We start from the raw sequence: 16225 nt of genomic DNA, 5'->3' as shown, positions 1-16225 counted from the left end.
CATTCCAGACGATGATCAACCACGTCTTACGAGAATTTCTAGATGTGTTCGTCGTAGTTTACCTCGACGACATCCTAATCTTCTCCAAGACTCTGGAAGACCACAAAAAACACGTATACCAAGTACTGCGGAAACTACAAGACGCTAAACTCCTAGTGGAACCCGAGAAGAGCAAGTTTCACGCCAAAGAAGTCGAATTCCTAGGTTTTACGATAGCCCCAGGAATCCTCAAAATATCCAAAGACAAAATCGCAGCAGTACGAGACTAGCCTACACCACAGAACGTTAAGGACGTACAATCCTTTATTAGATATGTGAACTACTACCGACGGTTCCTAGAAGGGTACTCAGACAAAAACGACCCTCTCACGAGACTCTCGAAGAAAGATATTCCCTAGCAATAGGAAGAAGAACAAGAACAAGCCTTCAACGAGATCAAACAACAAGTCACATCGGAACCAATACTTGTTATACCAAACCCTGAGAAACCATTCGAAGTCGAGACCGACTCCTCAGACTACGCTATAGGAGGACAACTAGGCCAACGAGACGACGAAGGACGACTACACCCTTACGCCTTCTTCTCACGCAAGTTACACGGCCCAGAACTCAACTACCAGATACACGACAAGGAACTTATGGCAATTATCGAGGCATTCAAAGAATGGAGACCGCAACTCTCAGGAACCAAGTACGAGGTCAAAGTATACACCGACCACAAGAATCTCGCACACTTCACCACATCGAAAGATCTCAACAAACGACAAATTCGATGGTCCGAATTCTTGTCAGAATTCAATTTCAGAATCATCTACCGAAAGGGCAAGGAGAACGGCAGGGCCGACGCCCTCAGCCGACGACCGGACCACAAGGTCCAGGTACCTAAGGAAACCCGAGTTATCCTCAAAACAGACAAAAACGGAGACCTTGTGCCAGCAGCCAGACTCTTAATGATGGCCAGAAGAGACAGTACCAGCACGCCTGGAAGGATGTCTCCTGAAGCCATTAGGGAGATACACTCCGCACCCGCACATGGTCACCAAGGCGTAACCAAAACGTGGAAACGCATCCGTCAACACTACGACAAAACGGCTACACGACAAGAAGTATCTTTAGCGATTAAGGACTGTGAGGTTTGCGCAAAAAGCAAACCCAGCCGACATCAGCCTTATGGAAAGATACAGCCGCTCCCAGTGCCACAAACCGCATAGGAATCCATCTCGCTAGACTTCGTCACTAAGTTACCTAAGTCCCGAGAACCGATAACCAACGTCCACTACGACAGTATCCTCGTCATCGTCGACAGACTCACAAAGTACTTATACTTCATTCCGTACATGGAGTCAAGCACTGCAGAAGACCTCGCCTACAAGTTTCTGCAGGTGATCGTAAGCCAACACGGAATGCCGAAGGAAATCGTATCCGACAGAGACAAGCTGTTCACTTCCAAGTTTTGGAGATCCCTGATCTCGCAGCTAGGATCTGACCACAAGATGTCCACCGCTTTCCATCCGCAAACCGATGGCCAGACAGAACGAATCAATCAGATCATAGAAACCTACCTACGCTGCTACGTCAACTATCAGCAAAACAACTGGGTCCAACTGCTACCTATAGCCCAGTTCGCCTACAACAGCGCAGTAGGAGAAAGTACAAAAGAATCACCATTCTACTTAAACTACGGATTCAACCCGACAGCCTATAGACAACCCCGACAAGGCCCAACAGCTCTGAAAGCTGTGGCAGATATCAACAAACTCAAGGAAATCCAACGAGATCTTCCCAGAGACCTTGAATTTGTGCGCGAACGCATGCGCAAATACGCTGACAAGACAAGAGTTGAGGGACCAACTCTGAAGGAGGGGGATAGCGCATACCTTCTCCGCCGGAACATCAAAACAAAACGACCAAGCGATAAGTTAGACTTCAAGAAACTTAGACCCTTCGAAATCACGAAGAAGGTATCCAACGTCAACTTCAAACTCGCACTACCAGACACTATGAAGTGTCATCCAGTTTTTCATATTTCACTTCTCGAGCCAGCACCAAAAGGATCACGAACTATAGACCACATCGAAGTCGACCCGGAACAGGACTACGAGGTCGAAAGGATCCTCGATCACATCGATCAGCACGATGACACAGAAATACAATACCTAATCAAGTAGAAAAACTACGGACACGAAGAAAACACATGGGAACCCGCATCAAACTTGGAGCACGCACAAGAGGAACTTTAAGAATACTGGACGCAATGGGAAACACGACAGCACGCCAAAGTCATGCAAAGACCAACACACAACCCTCGCGTCAGAAACCCTCAACCCAAGTTTCGACCAACCAAGAAACCCCAGGGCAACAAAACGTTTCTTCGCCTAGGAACACCTAGCCCTGAGTAGCCGAGGAACCTCCAACACTCCCCGCACCCGCGCCATCCACCAGAGGACCCAAACCCACAAACTCGTCACCAAAACCAAAAAGGGACCAAGGAGGATCATTCCCGAGACCCACTGCCTGGAGGTCACTAACGACGAACCTCTCGTAAGCATCCAAGGCAGGTAGGACTTCGTCGTCCGCCAGGACGCCATCCTCCCTGTTAACCTCCTGCATACCACGCTTAAAAACTTCGGTCTGCCGCTCCCGAACCATCTTACGGACCGTCCGAATCCGTTTCAGACGACCCGCAGCATCCGCCATTTGAACTTGCAAACGAGCAAACTCTTGATGAAGCGCGAATAGCTCCTCACCCGCTTTCTCTTCTTTCTCATCCCACTCCTTTTGCTAAGAGTTCAACTTCTGAACTAGAAGCAAACATTAGCAACCCCCAGAACAGCGAAAACACAAAAACACGACTTACGAGTAGACGCCACGAGGACGCCGTCACAAGGTTTCTTCGCCTCGATGCAAGTCCTACAGCGTGTAGACTTCTCGCCAAAACGACACGGGACCTTTGCACGGAAACAACGAGTGCAAGGCATGTCGCTAGCAATCGATCGGGACTCCACGTATTCAATAAGCGCAGCTCTCTCACGATCTTTTATCACAGTCAAGTACGACTTTGTCTTTCGAACGCGACCTGACATGGTGTCGGCATCATGAAAAACAAAGGAAGCAAATTTGTGGATCCCCAACCTGGGACCAACGACCTACCTATACTCAGGTCTCGAGGACAAGACCTTTAAGAGGGGAGCTGATGTTACGACCCGACAGTTAACAGACCACTGACGACGACCCCGCAGGGGCTCAGCGGTTATAGGGACGGCCGTCAGCCGTTACGTCGTAACAACCCCTACGGAACGGAAGAACTAGGATACAGGTCACGTGACGATAAGCAGGACCGACGGACGATAAGCGGTCCTGGGACAGGACCGACGGTGCCAAGGGCGGTCCATGGCGATGGACCGACGTCCTGGGTGTCGGTCCCCCAGGATCAGGAAGTGTTCAGCATGGAACCAGACTTGTATATAGTTGGGACTCGAGTCCTCTCGAGTCCTACCTTTCCTAGTTCTTCAGCAATCAACTTTGTAATTACCCTAACCGGTACTTTCAGCTATACCTAAGTGACGACTACTCTACGACTCTTGTTGAGGCCTTGACTGATCACCAAGACCTTTGAAGATCTACGATCTATTCGACCAGGACCACGGAACGACTGTTACTACTCTCAATCCCTGGCTTACTGTTAACACAAACCCACTGTCAGTTAGCTGGCCGTAACAATAAGCTTATAAGGGAGCCCTTAAAAGATATAAAACCGATATTAAAAAGATAGTCCTAGCACTAGACTATATGGATGCCGACTGCCGAGCGAGATAGTACCTATATAAGGATAATTTAGATAAGGAATACTAGCTAAACGCCTGGGAATATCTATACTTTGTTTATTAGACGAAAACACTCGTTAAGGATGCTTAATTCCGGGAACCCTAAATTATAAAACAACTAGTTACTATAAGATAGCGATTAGATCAAGAGCTATAAGACTTTCATGCTTATTTACAGTCTTTTAAGAAGGAATTTACCCCTCGTCTAGAAAAAGAAAGTGCCTTAGAATTTTATGCTAAGTTGACTAATGAATTACGGAAGTATATATAGACTAATACTACTAACCTCCCTACTACGCGAGAGGCTATGGTAGCTATGTCTGCTCGATATTAGGGTGTTATCCGGCCGAACCCTAAGCGAAAGCGCGATGACAAACAAGATAGTAAACTGGGAAGGGTTAAGAGACAAGCTCGAAATCCTACTTCCTCTTCTCCTTAGTCGAGTCTTAAAAAAGGAGGGAAAAACGGCGTTAACTATACTACTAGCGAACTACGCCTTTGTTATATCTGCGGTAGTCCGGACTATTTGTCTAATATTTATACTAAATCCTTAAAGGAGGATAGAGAGAAAATGAAAAGAAAAACGGGGGTTTAGCAGGCGACTACTAATACTAACACCTCTGCTTCGGGAAAAGGCAAGGGGAAGGAGTAACTCCCTATCCTCCTTCCTAGCTTATAGTAGGGACTACTTAACGATTCTATACCTCTGCTAAAGTTAGAGGAAACTAAGTAATAGTATCTATTAATATTGATTTTGATTCGGGAGCTAAGTGCGATTTAGTTTCGTATGCCTTTGCATAGTAGCAAGGACTAAATCAAGCTAAGCTAACCCTTCTAATCCTATCTGTACTAAGGTAAAGTACTGTCCCTACCTATAGGGTCTTTCAGGTTCTACTTATCCTTACCGATTTGTAAGGAACTCGTCGGTCGTTTACTTATTCCTATATAGCAATTAACCGCGACCCTCGACCTAAAGGAAGCCTTATATTACTTTTAATAACTACTATCAAGTACTATAACATTTTCCTAGGGGAAAAAACCGTATATGGTGGTTTGAATATCTATGGAGGAAATAAGAGAAGTGCCGAGCCTCCTGCTTTGTAAAAAAGGCTACTCGAGAGAAGGCGTAGGTTTTCGCTATTATACAGCTCCCCGAACTACAACCTCTCCCGGATGAAGAGGAAGAGGAGCCTACGATTGGGATTATGGCTATCCCCCCGGAACTACGTTCGTTCGTTGACGTTCTTACACCTGAGAATGCTAAGAATCTCCCTATTTTCAAAGCCTTAGACCATTCTATTAATATAGAGGAGGGAAAGTCCCCCCCTTAGGGTCTTATCTACCCCCTATTACCTAAGGAGCTAGAGGAACTACGTAGTTACCTCGAAGAGAATCTCTAAGCGGGACGTATTCGTCTATCAAAGAGCCTGGCTAAGGCCCTTATTATCTTCGTCCCGAAGAAGGATAGTTCCTTACGACTTTGCGTTGATTACCGAGGGCTAAATCGTATTACGGTTAAGAATCGCTACCCTCTCCCCTTGATTTCGGAGATCCTTAACCGGATTACTAGTACCTAATATTTTTCAAAGATCGACGTTAAAGATATATACTATCGCATACGTATTAAAGAAGGAGATAAATAGAAAACCGCGTTTCGGACCCGTTATAGTTTATATAAGTTTTGCGTTCTCCCTATAGGTTTAACTAACGTACCTACTACTTTCTAAGCATATATTAATAATGCTTTAGAAGGCTTAGTAGATACTATCTATATTATTTATCTAGACGATATCTTAGTCTTCTCTAAGACTAGAGAAGAATATATAAACTATCTATACTAAGTCTTATAACGCATATAAGAAGCTGCCTTATACGCTAAACTATCGAAATATACCTTTTACTAACGACAAGTTAAGTTTTTAGGGTATATTCTATCTATAGAGGGAATCTTTATAAACCCCCGTAGGGTTAAGGCAATCGCCTAATAGCTAGAGCCGACAACCTTCCGAGAAGTTTAGGTATTCCTAAGGTTTTATAACTTTTATCGCAGATTTATCTATAAGTACTCTAGGATTATACGCCTTCTTACTAATCTCCTAAAAGGAAGTATAGGAGGCCGTAAGCCTGGTAAAGTATAGTTAGGATTAGCCGAGAAGGTAGCGTTTAGGATGCTAATCCTAGCATTCCAAAGCGCCCCTCTCTTACGCTACTATAACCCTCAACTAAGGTCCTGCATTAAGACCGATGCTTCCTACTATATAGCAGCTAGTATCTATTCCTAGCTATAGCTAGACGGGAAGTAGTATCCTATTGCTTTCTAGTCTAGGAAGTTTAAGGGGGTAGAGTTGAATTATAGAACGCCTAACTAAGAGATGTTAGCTATAGTAGAATCATTTAAACACTAGCGACACTATGTCGAAGGGGCGGCGTTTCTAATAGAAGTTCTAACTAATTACTAAAACTTATAGACGTTTATATTATAGCTAAGGCTGAATAGTCGCTAAGCGCGATATTACATACTATTAGCTTTATATGATTTTGTTATTCGATATCGATAGGGGAGAACGAACCTTGCAGATAGGCCGTTAAGAAGACTAGATTACGAAGGCGAAAAGGGGTCGAATACTAACCTATTGCCTACCTTATAAGATAAGGTAGACCTATCTTAAAAGGATATAGTCCTATAGCAAAACACGCTAGGCTGACGTATACAAGCCGTTATATAGGCTATAGCCTGTTAAGCAGCTTATAAAGAGGAAGTTTATAGTGATAATACTTCCAACTCCCTTAGTACCTTAATTAAGAAGGCCTAGGAAGAAGATCTATTATGCAGACGTCTTAGAGAAGCGTTGCAAGCAGAGGTACTAAGGAAACCATATTAGTCCTTATTACCTTCCGGCTTCGTTTAATTCTATAGGAAGTTATATATCCCTAAAGAAGCTAGTCTAAGGTTAGAGATCCTCCGTCTATTCTATAACGATCTACTAGCAGGATACTTTAGAAGAGACAAGATACTTAAGTTAATTTAGCGAAAATTTCGTTAGATTAATATAGAGAAAACTATTAAAAACTATGTTCGAGGATATATAGTATGCTTAGGTACTAAAGCTAAGACCTACCGACCTTATAAGGAGTTGCAAGCTTTACCAAGACCAACGCGACCCTTTAAATAAGTATCTATAGACTTTATTACAAGCTTACCGCCTATGTTTAACGGTTACCAACTCGTAGATACGATCCTTGTTATAATAGATCGTTATACTAAATACTGTATTTATATTGTAGTCAATACCTCTATTACTATAGCAAAACTAGCTATAATTTTCTACGAGAAGGTTAAGTTATTTGGAAGCAGCCTTAAAGGAGTTATCTCTAATAGAAGACCTGTTTTTACAAGCCAATTTTAGGCTCAATTCTACTATCATGCAAAGATAAAGAGAATGCTTTCGATAGCGTTTCATCCCTAAACAAATAGCTAAACAGAGGTAGTAAACAAGGCCCTAGAACAATATTTAAAAGCGTTTATAATAAATAGAAATTAGCCTACGCTACTAGCATAGGCATAATATGTAGTAAATAATAGAAGAAATGCTATAATAGGAATTTTACTTGCAAAGGCATTGCTGGGCTATTAGCTAGAACTATGCCTTGACCTCGAGGACGAGGTCGTTTAAGGGGGAGTACAAGGCGTAACTAAACGCCTAGAAAAACTCCAAGAATTACGTAACCAACTTAAGGAACACTAGGGAAAGGCAACCGAATTGCAAGCGAAAGCCTATAATAAACGGTACTAACCCCTTAACATCCCTAAGAAGTCCCTAGTTATATTATCTATAAGGAACTTACGATTTAAGGCAACTTAGCGTAAGTTAGCCCCGAAGTTTATAAGCCTTTTTAAGGTCTTAGAAAAGATTAGCTATTAAGCATACCGACTAGCACTACTAAAGCAATATAGCCGGTTATATAATGTTTTTTATATTAGCCTACTAGAGCCGTAGCATAGTAATAGGGATAGCGATCTCTTACTAATGCCTAACCTAGAGGAGGATAACTAGCTATAGGAACTAGACTATATCGTTAGCCGTCGAACAAGGGGAGATAATACTTACTACCTTGTTAAATAGAAAGGGTGGCTAGCAGAGTATAACTTTTAGGTATACTCTAGCGATATAGTTAGCGCCTAATAGGCAATATAGGACTATGAAAAGAAACGAAAGAGATAATCTAAAAAGAGTAAAACAAAGGAATAATATCAAGGTAGCGCGACACCTAAAAGAAAACCTCCCTTTCTAATACCTAACCGCCGGGATAAGCTGCCTATATAAGGCGATCCTAACCATCGGGACGCAAATAGCTAAGAAGATAGGAAAATAAATTAAAAAGGAGATAGAATACCGCTATTCGGGGTTAAATAAGACTATCCGCTATAGTTATTCCTAAACCTACGATCCTCCTAAAAAAAAAAGTCTTAAGCAAACCGAACGAAAATAAGGCGAATAATAAGCAAAAATAAGATAATTACTATCTGATAAGGATAGGAAAGCCGAACCTTAGTAAAGGGAAAGCTTAATGACGCGCTTTCGGAAGAGCTTGAAAAGATAAACTACCTACTAGTTATATCGCATAGCGTAACCTTAGGCATAGAAGATACGAAGAAGTTCTTCGTAAGCTATCTTTTTAGCTAATTATTAACTTATAAAGCCTATATCTCTAGGGAGGACTCGGGGGTAGAATCGTTTACGCTTTGCTAGATAAGAAAGTTAGAAAATAAATAAAGAATATAACAAAACAAGGTCCTTACTAGATAGCAAGGGGGACCTTTATTATAAGTAAAGGCTATAAAATCGTCGTATATCTAGTAGTAACGGTCGATAATTACCTTATAAGCCGTAATAATCGCCTAACTAAACGTTAGCAAAGACCTTATAAATAAGTCGATTAGGAATATATATAAGTTTAGGCTGCTTAGAAGTAGTTATTCTATAATACTTACGGTAAGCGCTTTCTAAGGCGTCGTAGCTAACAAACAAGTCGCGCGTAATAAGGGAGATTTACTAGCAAACATCTCTATTATCCTCGTCCTAAATATAGTATATTAAGCATCGAATAACTCCTTATAAAAAGAGATAGTCTTAGTAGTTACTAAATATAAAGGACGGCGCTTATAAAGATAAACGTTAGCTAATTGCTAAGGATAAGGAAGGAAAACGCTTTACTTACTACGGTATATATGTCTTTGCGATGGTTATACTATGCATAACGCGAAGATCCCTTCAAAGTAAAAAAATACTTAGGGATAGCGACTTACTTAAGATCGAGGACTATTCTGTTTTTTTTATAACCGTGTTTATATACCTTTACTATAGTATAAATATAATAGAGATAAGGCTAAAAAGTAGTATTATTACCTTCTAGCTAAAGGTTAGGAAGTTGCTTACTAGGAAGAGGCGAAAGGAAGGCGTTATTAAAGCTAGACTCTACTATAGACGAGGGGGTAGGGGAGCGTTAAGCAGGGCTAGCAGTAGGCGGGGGACTAAGGGTTGAGTCGCTAGCATTAGACTTATTACTATCGCCTTCCTTACTAGACTTGCTTAATTCGGATTCTTTGGTCGTAGTTAAATTAGCGAAAATACGGTCTTAATCTTTACCTAGGGAAGGCTAACGCTTGTTACGACCCGTAAACAAGGATAACAGCCGAACGACCCACTTGGGCGTCGGGCGGCTAGGACAGGACATTTGTACTACAGGATTACGGGAACAGCGGAAACTTACTCGGCACGGAAGAACTATAGTATAAGTTATATAACGATAAGATAAGGAAACAATTAGTAAAGCATAGGACGGGACGCTTAGTAATTAGTTAGCATTACTAACTGATCGCGATTACCTTATATACCTAGGTAATTACCCCTAAGTAGATAAAGAATACTATTTAGGACTTATATATAGTATGACCTAAGCCTAGCTTAAGGTTAGACTTCTATAGCTTTTTAGTAATCAACTTAGTATTTATCTTTAAGATACTTTTAGCTTACCTTTACTACGAATTACTTATTAAGTCTAAGACTAATTACCTTAGCTTCTAAAGACCGATCTACTATTAGTCTACGACCTATAACCTAACTATAACCTTAGTATACTATTACTATATATCAATCCCTAGCTTCTATTAGCAGACCCTACCGTTAGATAGCTAACCGTAATACTTTGATTACTCTTGTTTAGTAAGTTGACTATTAACGCCTACTAATAGTAAAACGATAAGCATGTCTTCTCGAGCCTCCGCTAAATTACCTACCCCGGGAAGCTCCTCTTCCTCTAAGCAGCCTGTTAGAAACCTGGCTAAGGAACTCGAGGGAGCCCCGATAGCAGTAGACTCGGATAACGAAATAACCCTTAAGAAGGAGACTTATAACAAGCTCCAAGCCCGAGTCAAGAAAGGAGACGACGATATTGCTAAAGTCTAGACTATATATAACGAAATAGCTGCTAAACTCTAGGGTCTTAAACAGATAATCTAGGAACTCGGTAATAGCCTTCAACGCATCCTAGACCTCGAAAACGAAGTATACCGACTTAGAGAACAGAACAACACCCTCCGGACCGCTGCTAACATTATAACAACCCCTACTAGAGGATGCTAGAAACTTAAGCTTAGCTTTCTAATTACCTACGATAGTACCCCGGGATAACTTAAGCTATACTTGATCTAGATCAAGACCTACTATAATTTCTACTATGGCGACTTCGCTAACTAGACGGAGAAGGTTATCCACGCGGCCACTTATCTTCGTAGACAAGCCCTTAAGTAGTTCGAACCTATCTAGGAAGAATTCCTTAAGTACGAAACCTTAGACGAATGCTTTATAGAGACGCGCGACATCTATAGTAGCTTTCAAGGATTCGAGGATGCCTTACGATCCCTCTTCTAAGACCCGGACGAAAAGCGCTAAACTAAACGCGAACTAGCATAGCTATGACAGACTAAGTTAGCTAAAGAATATGCTGTTACCTTCTGGCAACTTAGCGTTTAACTAGACCTTACTAAGGAAACCAAGATCTTTATGTTTTACTAAGGACTTAAGGATGATGTTAAGGATGAAATCATCAAGCTAGACAAACCCGAAGACTTCCTTTAGTATGCTAGCATAGCTATTAAGATCGATAACCGACTTTTCGAACGAAGAAAGGAAAAAGGCGAAAAACGATAAAGAGCTAACTCTGGACGTAAGTACTAATAGCAACCTTAATACAAGTTTAATAACTAGCGGAACGATAACAAGCCCCGTAACAACTAGAACAATACCTACTAAAGCACTACTTATAGACAATATAGCAAACCTATAGACCTTAGCATAATAACTAAGCCTAACGATAAAAAGCTATAGAACCCTAAGTATTATAATTATAATTAGCAAGGATATATCGCTAGAGATTGCAAGCAGCCTAAGAAGCTCTCCTAGAAACTAGTAGCTAAGCAACCCTGATAAGTTAATATAATTGCGAAAGCTTTATACGTATCCTAGTCGTAGACTAGATGTTATAACGACGACTACCGGATCTATCTCGAAGACAAAGAAATGTTAGGATACTATCTAAGAGATAGTAACCCCGGACGATTAGGTTACGATATAACTACCCCGGATACTCGCCCTAGGACCCTGGCTATAATGTACCGTAGTAATAGCAAGGTTGTAAGAAGACTAGCAGAACAACTTAACGAAATGCTATAGGTCTAACGTTTTAAACCTGTTAACACCTTATATAATTAAGAAACGAAAGAATAAGTTAAGGAAGAATCCGGAGAAAAGCCGGAATACTAACATAACCCCTTGACGGAATAATAACTCCTCGATATAACTACTAACTAGACCTTCGGAGAAGGCGAAAGTTTACCTTACGACTTGGACGAACCTCGCGACGTAGCTTGACAACACGCTTAGGCAGAGATCGCCTATAGTTTCACCCCTAGTATAGACGACTCTAGCTCTGAAGAGGAATCTAACGACTAGGAAGACGAAATTAAGCAACTTGTTACGGCCAGCTAACTGACAGTGGGTTTGTGTTAACAGTAAGCCAGGGATTGAGAGTAGTAACAGTCGTTCCGTGGTCCTGGTCGAATAGATCGTAGATCTTCAAAGGTCTTGGTGATCAGTCAAGGCCTCAACAAGAGTCGTAGAGTAGTCGTCACTTAGGTATAGCTGAAAGTACCGGTTAGGGTAATCACAAAGTTGATTGCTGAAGAGCTATGGAAGTCTGACCTTGAGCCAGGCTCAGGTCATACTATATACAAGTCCTGAACAGTGTTTTTTGTCTACCTGGGGGTGATCACCTAGGTGCATGAGGTGATCGCGATCAGTTGGCAATGCCAACTGATCACTAAGCGTCCCGTCCTGTGCTCCACTGATCGTTTCCTTATCTTATCGTCACGTGACTTGTACCATAGTTCTTCCGTGCCGAGTGAGTTCCCGCTGTTCCCGTGATCCTGTAGTACAAATGGAAAAACATCAACAACAGCGAGAACGAAATTTTTGAAAATCGGAGCAAAAACGGCCCCAAATACGCGTGCTCGCGGCCACAGAGCCCCCTTCGATGCAATGCCATCCTCGGCCTTGATTCTACGTCCCAAAGGGGCCCAAGATGGCCGCAGAGCACGCCCCGACTACAATGAAAAACTTGAGAGCAAGCCGCAAAATACGACATATCAATAGACAACACTGTTACCACCACCACAGGCGAGCCACAAGCCGCTACACGAAGCACTAAGACTGCGCCCAAACAATCAACTTCAACACAACAGCCGCCGACAGGTTTTGGGTCACCTGTCACCCCCGACAAAGTTTGCAACGTCCCACAACGACGAAGATGAGTCCGACAGAACAGTATCACCTTCCGCACGGAGAAAGCACCAGGCATTAGGCATGCTACGATCGATGCCACACAATACTACAGACCACAGACAGACTGGTCCCCTGTCGCCCCTTTTGCGAAGAAGGATTGGTGTCCCTTCAACGCGCGACAATGTCTGCGGAATCTGTGCGGGAGCTCTCATACCCAGTAATCGAACATGTCGGAGTCAGTAGAGCATTATGCTTCGTGGAAGACCCTTGGGCCAATGTGGTGGAGGGCAATAGTGGTCAACAGGCAAGAAACAAGAGGCCACATAGGAACCCGGCAGGAGGCAACAAAGAATTTACAGATGCAACTGAGAAAACGGCACATACAAGTCCGGGAGGATACGGACAAAACAAAGAGACAAAGCTGAGCGCTGGGGGGAGACTGTAGGTACAAAGAACCAGATACGGTGCTACCAGCACCAACTAAACCGAAGCAGGAGGACGCAAAACAAGCATTCTAGAGAGCAACACAAAAGCGAGAAAGCAGACAGGAGAGCAACACACTTCTTCAACAGAGGGCACAAACACACAGAATAGAGAACATAGTAGGGAGCTTGGGGATAGCTGGCCCTGATGCAACATCAGGGCGAAGTGGGGCGTCGCTGTTCATTGTCGACGCTTCGGCTACCTGCCAAACCCCGCTTTCCGGGCATAGCTGCTGGCATAAGAGCGGCTTCATAACCGAGTAGGAATAAATCAATCAATCATGTAGTACAAATGTCCTGTCCTAGCCGCCCGACGCCCAAGTGGGTCGTTCGGCTGTTATCCTTGTTTACGGGTCGTAACATCAGGTCCCCTCTCCAAAGGTCTTGTCCTCAAGACCCAACATAAGTAGGTCGTTGGTCCCAGGTTGGGGATCCATCAATCGTGCTTCCTGATCTACTCATGATGCTGACACTATGTCAGGTCGCGTTCAAAAATCGAAATCGAGTTCTGCCTCTACTCTTCGTCGTCGTAATCGCGCATTGCGTATTGCTGAGTTTGGCCTTGTCGTCGACATGCCTTGTTCTTACTGTCGTTCCGCGGGGAAGCGTTGCAAGCTTCTTCCGGGTGGTGAGGTTTGCGGCGAGTGTACTTGCTTAGGGCAGTCTTGTGATGCGGCGGCGGACGCTGTTTGTGCTCGTACGTTTCTACGCTCCCTGCGTTTCGTACGTGCTGCTAACTTGTCGTAGTTGATCGTTTACTGGATGAAGCGGCTCGTTTGGAGGACGCAGAGGTAGCTGAGGAGGAGGTGTTGCGAAAGAAAGCCGCTGCTTTGCGTGCCGCGCAGGCCGAGTTGGACGAGTCCATGGCGCGGTTGGATCGTTTGCGTAAGCAGAAAAGAATGGTTTTCCGAAAAGGTCGAGAAGTTACAGAGGAGGAGCCGGTGGCGTCTCCCGTATCGGAGGTTCAATCGATGGGTGGCTTTGGTGTGATAGACCTGGATTCAATCCTTGATTAGAATCCTGGTACTCCAAACTTCTTATCGGGGGGGTCCTAGTCGCATTCTGGTGTTCCTAACCGAATAAACGGTTTTCCTTGTCGCGGTCTGTCTGCTTCTGCTGGTGGTCTGACGTGTCTGTGTAGGTGTCTAATCCGTTGGTAGCCGTTGGTGTTTGTTTGACTGGGAGGCGTTACTGGCGCTGGTGTGGTTTCCCGTTCTCGGTGTTGTTGCCAATAGACGGAGAGTTCGTCAGTTGCGTTGGTAAGGTTCTTCGCAGGTTCCCAAGTGTTATCTTCATGTCCGTATCCTTTCCATTTGACGAGGTATTGATATCCTTCGGGTTCTTTAAGGTGGTCGATGATACGTTCGACTTCGTACTCTGGCTCGTTGTTTTCCACAATGATGACGTCGCTTGTTCGTGATCCTTGTGGGGCTGGTTCGAGTAGTGAAATGTGAAAGACTGGATGACACTTCATGCTGTCGGGTAGTGCGAGTTTAAAGTTGACGTTAGATACCTTCTTCGTAATTTCAAAGGGTCCAAGTTTCTTGAAGTCCAACTTATCGCTTGGTCGTTTTGTTTTGATGTTGCGGCGGAGAAGGTATACACTATCCCCCTCCTTTAGAGTTGGTCCCTCAACTCTTGATTTGTTGGCGTATTTGCGCATGCGTTCGCGCACAAATTCGAGGTCTCTGGGGAGTTCCTGCTGGATCTCCTTAAGTCTGTTGATGTCTGCCACAGCTTTCAGAGCTGCTGGGCCTTGTCGAGGTTGTCCGTAGGCTGTTAGGTTGAATCCATAGTTCAGATAGAATAGTGATTCTTTTGTACTTTCTCCTACTGCGCTGTTGTAGGCGAACTGGGCCATAGGTAGCAGTTGAACCCAGTTGTCTTGCTGATAGTTGACGTAGCAGCGTAGGTAGGTTTCCATGATCTGATTGATTCGTTCTGTCTGGCCATCGGTTTGCGGATGGAAAGCGGTGGACATCTTGTGGTCGGATCCTAGCTGCGAGATCAGGGATCTCCAAAACTTGGAAGTGAACAGCTTGTCTCTGTCGGATACGATTTCCTTCGGCATTCCGTGTTGGCTTACGATCACCTGCAGAAACTTGTAGGCGAGGTCTTCTGCAGTGCTAGACTCCATGTACGGGATGAAGTACGAATACTTCGTGAGTCTGTCGACGATGACGAGGACACTGTCGTAGTAGACGTTGGTCATTGGTTCTCGGGACTTAGGTAGTTTAGTGACGAAGTCCAGCGAGATAGATTCCCATGCGGTTTGCGGTACTGGGAGTGGCTGTATCTTTCCATAAGGCTGATGTCGGCTGGGTTTGCTTTTCGCACAAACCTTACAGTCCTTAATCGCTAAAGATACTTCTTGTCGTGTAGCCGTTTTGTCGTAGTGTTGGCGGATGCGTTTCCATGTCTTAGTTACGCCTTGGTGACCGTATGCGGGTGCGGAGTATATCTCCCTAATGGCTTCAGGAGACATCCTTCCAGGCGTGCTGGTACTGTCTCTTCTGGCCATCATTAAGAGTCTGGCTGCTGGCATAAGGTCTCCGTTTTTGTCTGTTTTGAGGATAACTCGGGTTTCCTCAGGTACCTAGACCTCGTGGTCCGGTCGTCGGCTGAGGGCGTCGGCCCTGCCGTTCTCCTTGCCCTTCCGGTAGATGATTCTGAAATTGAATTCTGACAAGAATTCGGACTATCGAATTTGTCGTTTGTTGAGATCTTTCGATGTAGTGAAGTGTGCGAGGTTCTTGTGGTCGGTGTATACTTTGACCTCGTACTTGGTCCCTGAGAGTTGCGGTCTCCATTCTTTGAATGCCTCGATAATTGCCATAAGTTCCTTGTCGTGTATCTGGTAGTTGAGTTCTGGGCCGTGTAACTTGCGTGAGAAGAAGGCGCAAGGGTGTAGTCGTCCTTCGTCGTCTCGTTGGCCTAGTTGTCCTCCTATAGCGTAGTCTGAGGAGTCGGTCTCGACTTCGAATGGTTTCTCGGGGTTTGGTATAACAAGTATTGGTTCCGATGTGACTTGTCGTTTGATCTTGTTAAAAGCTTGGTCTTGTTCCTTTTCCCATTGCTA

At 43.9% G+C, this 16225-nt stretch overlaps 5 protein-coding genes across 5 annotated transcripts; 2 read left to right on the top strand and 3 right to left on the bottom strand.

Annotated features, from left to right (window-relative positions):
- Positions 1-2385: 2385 nt before the first annotated feature.
- On the bottom strand, positions 2386-2697 carry CTRU02_213347 (uncharacterized protein; the record flags this gene model as incomplete). The annotated part of the gene is made up of 1 exon (XM_036731584.2): positions 2386-2697. One exon carries the CDS (start codon positions 2695-2697, stop codon positions 2386-2388), a length of 312 nt encoding a protein of 103 aa, XP_036576583.2.
- An 84-nt stretch (positions 2698-2781) lies between these two features.
- Positions 2782-3083, bottom strand: CTRU02_213346 (uncharacterized protein; the record flags this gene model as incomplete). The annotated part of the gene is made up of 2 exons (XM_070206033.1): positions 2782-2801; positions 2858-3083. The coding sequence occupies 2 exons, from the start codon at positions 3081-3083 to the stop codon at positions 2782-2784; spliced, it is 246 nt and encodes an 81-aa protein (XP_070060426.1).
- A 7007-nt stretch (positions 3084-10090) lies between these two features.
- CTRU02_213345 (uncharacterized protein) lies at positions 10091-10291 on the top strand (the record flags this gene model as incomplete). The annotated part of the gene is made up of 1 exon (XM_070206032.1): positions 10091-10291. The coding sequence occupies one exon, from the start codon at positions 10091-10093 to the stop codon at positions 10289-10291; it is 201 nt and encodes a 66-aa protein (XP_070060425.1).
- A 3428-nt stretch (positions 10292-13719) lies between these two features.
- On the top strand, positions 13720-14162 carry CTRU02_213344 (uncharacterized protein; the record flags this gene model as incomplete). The annotated part of the gene is made up of 2 exons (XM_070206031.1): positions 13720-13843; positions 13894-14162. The coding sequence occupies 2 exons, from the start codon at positions 13720-13722 to the stop codon at positions 14160-14162; spliced, it is 393 nt and encodes a 130-aa protein (XP_070060424.1).
- A 35-nt stretch (positions 14163-14197) lies between these two features.
- CTRU02_213343 (reverse transcriptase domain protein) lies at positions 14198-15631 on the bottom strand (the record flags this gene model as incomplete). Its single annotated transcript, XM_070206030.1, has 1 exon — positions 14198-15631. The coding sequence occupies one exon, from the start codon at positions 15629-15631 to the stop codon at positions 14198-14200; it is 1434 nt and encodes a 477-aa protein (XP_070060423.1).
- Positions 15632-16225: the final 594 nt, after the last annotated feature.

This window comes from Colletotrichum truncatum (assembly GCF_014235925.2).
Source record: "Colletotrichum truncatum strain CMES1059 chromosome Unknown Contig_0009, whole genome shotgun sequence".
Lineage (NCBI taxonomy): Eukaryota > Fungi > Ascomycota > Sordariomycetes > Glomerellales > Glomerellaceae > Colletotrichum > Colletotrichum truncatum.
The sequence above is the reverse complement of the archived record's forward strand: the minus strand, read 5'-3'. Positions and strand labels throughout refer to the sequence as shown.